This window comes from Pinus tabuliformis, chromosome 1_2 (assembly GCF_031772625.1).
Source record: "Pinus tabuliformis cultivar Carrire ecotype Pingquan chromosome 1_2, CPIR1, whole genome shotgun sequence".
NCBI lineage: Eukaryota > Viridiplantae > Streptophyta > Pinopsida > Pinales > Pinaceae > Pinus > Pinus tabuliformis.
The window spans coordinates 1,314,336,929-1,314,348,091 of NC_142298.1; the positions used below are offsets into that span (position 1 = coordinate 1,314,336,929).

Consider the following 11,163-nt stretch of genomic DNA (forward strand, 5'->3'; position numbering starts at 1 on the left):
CTTAGAAGCTATTTATTCAATTCCATTTACTTGTATGTATTGATATAAGTTTATAAATGTAATTTTTATTTTTGAAATAAAGCTCTTAACATAAGTAAAGATATATCTTTTACAAAAATAATTAAGACTAGTTGATAATGAACTTTAAGTGGTTTATTCAGAGTATATCAAAAATCAAGTGTCATAGATGAATGCCTTTTAATACATATTTAATCTTCAAAATCAATATCTTAACGATAATTTATTTGTATTTACATTAAGTATTTAATAATTAAAGAACATGAGGACTTGTATAAATTTCAACTAAAATTCATGAGTTATGTTTCACAATTATTTCTTCCCCATTAAAAGTTCTTATCATTTTCTCCTCTTAGTGAAAGTAATGGTCAATCATGGTTTTCCATACAATTGAGACTATTATTTACATACATTGAGACTATTATTGGTTTTGACAATGTTTGCAAGGAGATATCAGTATTCACACTACCATCAACTTTACTAATCTTTGAAAACCTTGCCTCTACTACTTACAAGAAGACCACTAATTCTTGTTTACTTCAATTTGTTACACTGTCCATCACAATGGAATGACTTGAATACCCATTTACGAACTCTCATTTGATGTACTTGGATTTTTAGTGGAGATAGATCAAAGGTGGCTAACCTTCTTAAAATACCTAAATCAACAATGCCTAACTTTTATAATGGATGCCTGGATGCTATGAAGATGAATGATCACCCCCTCATTAGTGCTTCATAAAGGCATGAAGCGACCGTAGGAAATTGAGCACAAAAACATTTTACTAATTTTTTTGTAGAATAGTTTCAATGCAACGCAAGGGACACACATCCTTTTCATTTGCACTAACATCCTCACATCGCCATCATTCAATCAATAAATCCCTCGTAGGTTGTGGGAAAGGGGGTTAGAGTCATCAGACACAAAATTCAAACATCGAGGAATCTAGTTTGTTATCCATAACTATAATATCTTTATTGAATATTAGACATACTAATATGATTTAGCTTAAATCAATTGCTTCTAAGAGTTTGATTCCACACCCCTATTGTGTATTGATACTATTGTAAATAAAAACTCCGTGTTTGACCTATTCGTGATCTCTACTTGGTTTGAAATTACTAAAATTATTTTTTATATTGAATTAAGTTAATATGGAGATTTACAAAAGAATGAATGTTGTTGAAGGCCTTGTAATAGAATACTTCCAAATTTAATGAAATATGTGTTAAGTAATTTTTTCCTTGCTATTATTTTGTGATTTAAAAATTATTGATTGAATTACATTAAAAATTATTGATTGAATTGCATTAAATATGAATGATTTAACTTAATGAATAAATAAATAGCAACAGATAAAAAAAAAAGGAATTGCAGGTTGATAATAATGAAGTCCACTTAGCTTGGGATACGTCTCCAGGCTAACTTCCAATTAGTGATTGCTCTATTATGTGATGTTGGAATTCACCATGTCTCCAACTTCTAATACTACTCCTCGGCTCTGCTACAAAGCTAAAGAAAATGACTTTCCCATTCTCAAACAACCAAAAATAGGTCTCCAAAACTGCTCTCTTGAAATAATAGAATTACCAAAATATACAATGCTCTGGCTCAACAATCCTTACATTACAACTCTCTGTGGTGCATTGGAAAAAACATTTGGATTATATGGTGGAGGTATTGGATTTAAACCTATGGACTATTGAGATATTTCAAAGCTCTCGTTAAAAATTATTCCCATCAAATTCAAATTCAAATGCACTAATAATGCAGGGTTAGAATGCTTCCCGCCAAATATAATGCTTTCGAGCAAGCGCAGTTGTGCACCAGTAATAATAACCGTAAACATGTTTGTTTTGTCACAGGGACAAGAAAACGCAGCATGAGATAAGTCGAAAGTGAAAGCAGCTTTATTTAAATTGCAAAAGAAGAAACGATATTCTATAAACCGAAAAGAGATCCATGATATTCAATAAACGAGGGTTGTCGCAGAAGAAATTCAACTACATTGAATAAGCCAACAAACAAAGCATTGCTATGGTCATTGCAATTGAATTATGGTAGCATAAGTATATCCATTACATAACAAAGAAGCTGGGAGAAGGCATTGGAGAGGGCACCTCCTTCATTTTTTTACAAACTTCTTGCTCTACCGTTTTTCTTGTCCGCTCCCCTAGTACTGGACAGGAAAAAGATACTCTAATTTCCTGAAAGCTTCTTGGAAGTTCCAATGTTCCTTAGGAGAGGGGCGAGGGGTTCTCTCTGTTGCAGCTCTAGTTTCTCACAGCCTTCCAATTCAAGTTCCTGTAAAGATCTCAATACCCCAAAATCGGGCAACCATTCCAAACCTGAACAATAATTCAATCTTACTATCCTTAAGGATTGAAGCTTTAAAATTGATACTGATAGTTCCTTAATAGATTTGCAATTTGAAAGATTAAGTTCTTCCAAAGAACTTAGTGATCCAAAATCTTCTGGTAATCCCTTCAAATTAGAGCAGTTATCCATTCTCAATACTTTTAGTGAGTGAAGCTTGGAAATTGATTTTGGTAACTCCTGTATAGATGTACAATATGAAAGAGTTAACCTTCTTAAAGATTGAAGCTCTATCGTTGATCTTGGTAGTTCTGGTATAGAACTGCAGTATGAAAGATTGAGTTCTTGCAAAGAAGTCAATGATCCAAAATCTTCTGGTAATCCCTTCAATTTAGAGCAGTTATCCATTCTCAATACTTTTAATGACTGAAGCTTTGAAATTGTGCTGGGCAATTTCACTATTGATTCGCTATATGAAAGAGTTAGTTCTTCTAATCCATTTAGTAGATCACCCAACTCTTCAGGCAGCTTTTTCAGCCCTGCAAAGTGGATTAGTCTGAGTATCCTCAGATTTCTAAGCTGTTGAAGATCACTGGAGAAGATTTCAAAGTCATAGGAATGTAGTTTTCCATCCAATTCCATGTGTTTCAGACTGGAGGGCATCTGGAAATAACGCATTCAATTGTCAAAACCATGACGATGAATAAATTCATATTTTTCTTTTCAAGAAAGAATGAGTAAAGGAACAATGTGAAATATGTGAAGAAGACTTATTACCTCCTTTAGTAAATTCAAATCTTGGGGTTGCCATTTTAAATACCTCAACTCCTTTGACCATGACACATTGAAAGGAAGATAGGGAATTTCCCCTTGGAAAAATACGAGCTTCTCAAATGCTTTATTACATGTTTCTTCCACTTTTGTCGAATTTCCAAGTGCAAGAATTCTCAGTGAATTATACATTAAATTTAATTTCTGTGCAGGTATATAGAATGGATCTTTAGTTCTACTAAACCAGAGACCTTTGATTCCTTGGAGGTCCTGCAATTAGTTGATAAGTATAATCGAGTGAATCATAAGGATTGACCTAAACATTTTAGGAAATAGATTTGTATATATGATATATTTTCAAGTAGAAAGATTAGTTACCTTAATCATTAAAAACTCCTGAATTTGATGTGCACTTGCACCAGTGAATGTGTGCCTCGTTCCATTTCCTTTGTTGAGGCCAATTGTCAAAATGATATCATGTATCTTTACAGTCCTGTTTGTGTCTCTGGTGACAAGAGCTCTCTTTTCAAGCATATCCAGTTCAGACTGTCCCACAATATCTGCCACTGTGTCCCAATCCCATCCACTGAAATAGAAACAGATGTCCAGAAATGGATCCTTGCATATTTCAGGGAGATTGTCAAATGCAAAGACATAGCGATCTATATTCCCAAAAGGTTTACCTTTCAATTTTTCTGCGTCTTCCATCACTATACGAAAAGCTTTCAGTTTGTCCTCATCGGAACGTATGAATCCTGCTACCAGTGTCAACAGTTTTGGAACTCCACCGCATGTCTTTACTATCTGCTTCATTTGGGTTTCATTCATGTCATCCCCATTCATTTCTTTCCTCAAAAGATTCATGGCCTCTGTTTCGGAAAGGCATTTTGTAGCATACACTTTCTTTTCCATTCTGCACCCTGTGCATTCATTTGTGTCTCTTGCAGTAATAAGTAATCTCAACTTTTTTGCAGATTTCATGTCCCTAGGCAAAATCTGTTCTAGACGATCTCCGTGCACAACATTGTCGATATAAATGAATGCAATCTCTTTCTCTAACATGCGACCAATTTCTCTTTGTCCATCCTCAAATGTTCTAATATTCTCCAACACTAGATGCCCAATTTCTTCTTGTTTATCTGTCATCCCCATAGGTGCTTTTATGCTCAAATCTTTTAATATGCATTTTTGTAGCTCTACTATGTCTGGATTTGATGTTATATCATCCAATCTGACCATTGAATATTTACAACCTTCTATATAAAGTCGTGCAAACACAGCATCAGCAAGAACAGTTTTTCCAATTCCGCCGAAACCATGCAAGATAACTGCCACTGCATTTTTTTCATTTTCCCAATCTAAAAGTTGGATAACTTCATGCAATGGTTCTTCAATTCCCACTGTTTCCACAATAGTAGAACACAAATAAAAAATTAGAATATAACTATTACAAATTTCTAGATATTAATAGTTGCTTTTCAAAAACCAATTGCCTCACAATTTACCTGCATATTCAGGATATGTTCGCTCTCGTTCTTTCTGCGGACGCTCCATCCTACACTCGATGGCATCGTAGATGCATATACCCATTTCGTTCTCCATACGCTTTGACATTCTCTTTAACTTCCCTTGAAATTTAAGCAGTTCATCCTCATTCACATGCGTTAACAAAAACCTGCAATTAGTGCATTTCAGTCGTAATATATTTTACTTTCACGTGTACAGAAATATAACTTAAACGTAAAAGTCGGCCTTAACAGGGAGACCTCCAGAATACAGACAGTAGTTTATTTAATTTAGTTGAGAGTGTTGCAGGGTACTCACTTGGAAAATTTTGAGGAATCGATTTGTGTGCAGCACAGGAAGGAACCTTCCCATATCAGCTCCGTTGCATTTTGTATAGAAGCTTCCATCTCTTCCCTCAACTTGGGTCGTGGTTTAAGTTTCTTTATATGGTGGGCCAAGTTATACATTTCCTCCAATAGACAAAGGCATTCATATTTATTGGCACAAATGGTTTCGTATCTTTCCAAAATATTTGCTACCACTAGAAGACACGCGGCAGCCCAATGTGCCTGCGATATTCCATCGAGGAGGCTCCGAAAGAAATTTATCTTTCCTGGAGGAAAATCTTTCTGATGGCCATAACATAGAGAAAATTTTAGATAAAATAAGCAGTATTTTTCTGATTGATTGAAAATTATAGATTAAATTTTAATCTAAAATCAGCTCAGGATGGAGGATGAGTATGAAGTTGTTGGTAATAGAGCAGTCTACAATTATTTTTATTTAGAGTAATTATAATAATATTCATCAAATTATCCTAATTTATTCAAAAAAAATTAACTTAAAAAAAAAATTGAAATAATATTGAAATAATTTCCATTTATATGAAACTGACATAATTATAAATGACACTAAATAATTATAAATGACATTAAATAAATCAATATTTATTATTGGAAATGTTTAAATATATACCTAAATTTATTAGATTAATATTTATCAAATCATCATAATTCATTAAAAAAATTAATTTAAAAAAATAAAATTAATTGAAATAATTTCAATTTATATGACATTGAGATAATTATAAATGGCATTAAATAAATCAATACTTATTATCGGAAGTCTTTGAATATATTTTTATAAGAATGTTGAAAATAACAAATAACATTTTATATATTAATTTAAGTTTATATTAGAATTGGAATATTTTTAATTTTATAAATGTCTATGCAATTAGGTTGCATCTTAATTGATTTAATTTAAAAAGTCAAAATTTTGAAATTTGGAATTGATTTATATTTAAAAAGACAAAATGTTGAATCACAAAGTATATATTCAATTAAACTAATTATATTTTATTGAAATTTATTAAAAAAATAAAAAAAAAAATTATTTATTTTATAGAAATATAAAATTTAAGGTTGAAATATTTTTTAAAAATTGTGAAAGAAAATAAAAAATGTTTAAAAGTTATTTATAAAAAAAATATAATCTTAAAATTAAAGGAGATATATGTTATCTTATTTTATTGATTAAAGTAAGTTTTTACTTTATTGAGATTATGGTTATGATCATGTATAAATAATATGGAAGAAAAGATGATTCCTAAAATTGTTTCAAATTTTTGCCAAAACCACCTTTTATTCCAGTGGGGATGGAATAAGAATGTTCAATGTTGATTATAAGGAGGTGAGCAACCCAAAATAAAAAATAAAAAAACATTTTTTTGTTTCATTAGTGCAAAGAAAAAAATAAAGGTTGTTATAATAAGAATAAATTCTTACGAGCTTCATAGTGAAATTGGGTGTTGATCAATTCCAAAACCTCGAGATAAAATTGTTTGTGAACTTCGTAATACCGAGAAAATTACAAATGAAAAACAAAGCACTTTCTTTTAAACTGTCCATCTTATATTTAAAATTAAATCTAAACTTAAAAAAAAAACGATTTTTTTTCTAAATTCCATATTATTATTATTTTGTATCCGTATCAATATTCATTACATTAAAAATATATTCATTAAATCAAAATAAAACAATATTCATTACATCAAAAATATATTCATTAAATCAAAATAAAACAATATTCATTACATCAAAAATATATTCATTAAATCAAAATAAAACGAACTTGAGATTGTGTTTTGAGATTCAAGCAATAAAACACAAAGTGAATACGTACCCAAGTAGAAGCACCGTCTGTTCCCTCTGTGAGGATTTCCTTCAGTCTCGTTAAGCTGGTTGAACTGGTAGGCCAGTATTGGCGAGTCGACGGTGTTGGACGTGATGACTTTTTCTGAGCATAAAAAGGGGAAACATACTCAATTTAATGTGACAAACAAACACTGCTTAAATTTTTACATTTTGTTGGGGGCTACGAACCTGAATCATTGTTAGAAATTTTTTAAGCAGAGGAGTTCAACCAATAATAAGAAATTTCCCTTACCTTGATGCGTTCTAGGAGGCCAGATATATGTTGGATGAGGCCATCAAGATCAACATCTTCAATTGCAGCAGTTGTTTGTGCATCTCTAGATGGAAATGGAGAAGGTTGAGGAAACGATGTAGCCTCAGGGGGTGTAGGGGAATCCAGAAGAGGATTGAATGGCATTATTATTATTAACATGAGCGGAAGAGTGGGTATCAGGGCAAACACTTGGGGTAGCTGGAGAAGTAGTAGTCTTCTTTTCTGCAGGGCCACTAGGTGGAGAGTGGGTATCAGCGCAAACACTTGGGGTAGCTGGAGAAGTAGTAGTCTTCTTCTTTTCTGCAGGGCCACTAGGTGGAGAAGAACTAGGCTCCTGTTTTGCATTTGGAGCAGGTGAAGGAGAGTCAGACTTCTTTCCTGAGAAACATGAACATAAAGAGCCCATTGTTAGTGAAGCAATGAGGGTAGAACCTATATGAGAGAAGCAAGGCTGTAACTCCTGAAACTGATTGTAATATGCTAATCACACTGATATTGTGCGTTGAAACGGAAATGTATGTTAATATCTTAATTACTGAGCAATATTTTTCATCTTAGAAATAATAAAATAATATTTAATAAATAAGGTAAGTTCGAATATTTATGACTTACAACTCACAATTTCGCCCATCGTATCATATCATTAAAGAATAACCAATCATATCACTCTTTTGTTAAGTTATCCCAAACTTTCAATTATCAAATAATTGAAAAATAAACGAATCATATCACTTTTTTATTTTTAAAATTTTATTCTAAACCACCTCACGATTCATGAAAATATATATATATATATATATATATATATATTAAATAAATATTTTATATTATTATTAAGAATTCATTTTCATTTACAAATATTCTAATTTTGTATTTTATTTTAAATATTTATAATCATATTACTTTCTTAATATATAAATGGATTTAAAATAACTAAAGGAAAACTAAACATCTAGAAAAGCTAAAAGATTATTTTCTTGTTGGTAATAGATGGCATCTCATGATGAAAGTAATATTTAAGTAAATATTTATAAGCCATCCTTCGCTCTGGTGAGATTAATTTGCTTTTTATAAGTTTGAAAATAAAAAATTATAAAGATTGTTAATTTGCTATCAAAGAAGGTTTATTGTTTTTATATTTTATGATTTTTCGGATGTATTGAAGGCCAAGCTTGCATGTAGTATATTAAAGATGTTAAATTTTGATTAAATTATTAAAGAATGGATGAAAAGGAATTTTTATAAAATGGTAATAATTTATTATAAATATTGTTGTGTTTAAATTTTAAAAAATCATGATATTATTAATAATTAGTAGTATATTAAAGATATTAAAGATGTTAAATTTTGATTAAATTATTAAAGAATGGATGAAAAGGAATTTTTATAAAATGGTAATAATTTATTATAAATATTGTTGTGTTTAAATTTTAAAAAATCATGATATTATTAATAATTAGAGAATAGGGAAAAAATAAAATATTATAAAAAGTTGATAAATTTAAATATAAAATAAATCAATTAGAAGAAATAATATATTGATTTTAGGATGATGATGATGATAATGAAGAAACTTTTACTAAAATTTATATGGTATACTGGATCATATGAAGGTGGGAGATTAAATAGATTTTTTTACATTTTATTTATATGCTCAAAAAGAAGGGAGAGAAGTGTTCTTAGACTCAACATAGTTTTGCTGAGTTAAAAGGTCAAGGTGGTTGGTAGTTGACATATATTTGGAAAATTAGATCGAAAAGATGGACAATCTAAGAGAGTGTTTTTCAACTTCAACCCTCATATGATTGTACAATTGACAAACTCTTTCATCCCATGGTGTTTTAGGAATTGTTCAACACCTAGTTTCATTATGAAGCTCATCAAAATTAGCTCTACTCTTTGCAAAGCTCATTTTCTTCTTAATACTAGTCAATAAAGATAAACAATTTTGATTTTTGAGATTGGGATTGATAACCTCCTTATAATATCACAGTTTCTTTTTTCCCTCCAACTCTTTATTTCTACCCAATTTCTCCTTAAATTTGGAAGTAATAATATTTTTAATATTATCTGAATTTTTCAAGATGATCTCCTCATTTGTTCCCCAATGCTCTTGCCAAGACTGAGCATCCTTATGCCACCATTTCTTGGGTCGAAGGTGGGGCTCTAGCTAGAGTCAAAATTTAGGAAACCTCTTGTCATCCATGTTGTATAACTTCTTCTTATACATAGGATACATAGTCATAATCATGGTTTCAATGGGGGAAATACTTGCTTCAATAAGGATGATAGTGTAGGGAGTATTTCCTTTATTCTTGAGGTTGTAAGTTATAAACTGCTTTTGGATTTATTTAATCTTCCTCCATGACTCTGGATATACTGCAACCCCAGACCTCACATCCATATAAAATAACAAGAAAGGAGAAAATTAAAGGATAAGATGAAATTTTATATACTATAAAGAGGTGATCAACCCGAATATAAAATTACAAAAGTGTTTCTTAGTTTTCAATAACACATAGAAAAAAAATCAACATTTATAAGTTCAACCAATTTGTATCTTTTTAATAATAGTAACGCCAAAAATGAAAGCAATTCTTTTGAAATGTATTTGATACATCCACATTAAATTTCAATTTTAAAATATTTGTTATAATAGTAATTTTCCTATTTTTTAACTCATTAAAAATATAACCAACATCGGTTCATCTTAAATTCAAATCTACCAAGTGTCCAAGAGGATCAAATCTCTTAACATGCAAACCTCTAGAAACTTGAGAAAATATTTACATTTCAAGAGTGATTCATGTGGGCACCTCGTAGATCAAGAGTTAAGGACCCAATTCTTAATAATATTATTTATATTTATATAAATTTCTCTTCTCTATGCATAAAAATAAAGTAAAAAATTATGGTTAGTTTTATTAAAATATCATTTGTCTTTGACACACACACATATATATCATTTGTCTTTAACATATTTTATAATTTATTTTTCAATTATATATATATCAACATAAAAAAATCATGGTAAATATTTAATTTTTATATATTTACTCATTAAATTTAAATATAAAGTTTTGATCATCATAATTATGAATATGAATTATTATTTTAATTTATATGGTCAAAAGATATCAATTTATCCCATTTTTTTCCAGGAAGAAAAAAACAGGATATTATATGATCATATAAAAATATACATGATAGTTCACATCATATCGACAATCCAAGAATGTATGAGAGCATAGTGCTACCCAATCCCAATAGAAAGGACATGTAATGCTATATAAGTTCAGAAGCCATATGCCCAGAAGCGATGATCAAAGCATCTGAAATGCAATGATATATTCAAAACCTTGTAACCACACGAAAAAACATACTATCATATCATGCAATCTTGGCAGTTTTGTGCCATGGCTCTGGGCATTTGTATAGCTAGACAAAAAGACATATACACAAAAATTAACAAAAAAGAGAGGAAAGAGCAGAGAGAATTATCCAAGAAATGGGAAGTCCCCCATATCAAAAATATTATGTTCCCATGTAATCTCCAAGTACCATTTGCTGATCAACCCTTGTAATCCCTTTTTGGATAGTCTATTTGCTTCCTTGTTCCGGTTCCTACCAATATGCTGGATTGTGGAGCCTCCAAGGAGTTGCCAAAGAATATCAATCTGCTCTAGCCAACCCTATAACATTTGACTATTTATGGAGGCTTTCCCCGAGCCCTGATCAATGATGATCTTTGAATCTACATATATATGTAAGTGGGGGTTATCAAGGAAATTGTTGAACCATAAGAGTACCCATAGGGCTAATGCTTTCGCCTTGGTGTTGGTGCCGCAACCTCCATTCCAATAGACCCTGTAAGACAAATAAGCAGACATAGCAATCCAAAAACCACATGCACAGGAATTCCTTTGTGTTGCTCCATCAAAAAACCCCATCGGATATAAGAACTGCATATTGATTTGCTTATGTAGTGTGATATTAGTGCATGAGGATTGAGTAGAATATATAGAGAGATTTGTGATGATTTTATCAACAACCATATGGAAATCTTCTGGAGAGTTCTGGAA

At 30.8% G+C, this 11,163-nt stretch overlaps 1 protein-coding gene across 1 annotated transcript; it reads right to left on the reverse strand.

The window, feature by feature from the left end:
• Positions 1 to 1,973: 1,973 nt before the first annotated feature.
• Positions 1,974 to 7,426, reverse strand: LOC149211047 (uncharacterized). Its single transcript, XM_089394519.1, has 7 exons — positions 7,061 to 7,426; positions 6,797 to 6,910; positions 4,931 to 5,241; positions 4,612 to 4,781; positions 3,485 to 4,506; positions 3,113 to 3,376; positions 1,974 to 2,998 (listed from the first exon to the last, which is right to left on the reverse strand). The coding sequence occupies exons 1-7, from the start codon at positions 7,424 to 7,426 to the stop codon at positions 2,219 to 2,221; spliced, it is 3,027 nt and encodes a 1,008-aa protein (XP_089250645.1). The 3' UTR covers positions 1,974 to 2,218.
• Positions 7,427 to 11,163: the final 3,737 nt, after the last annotated feature.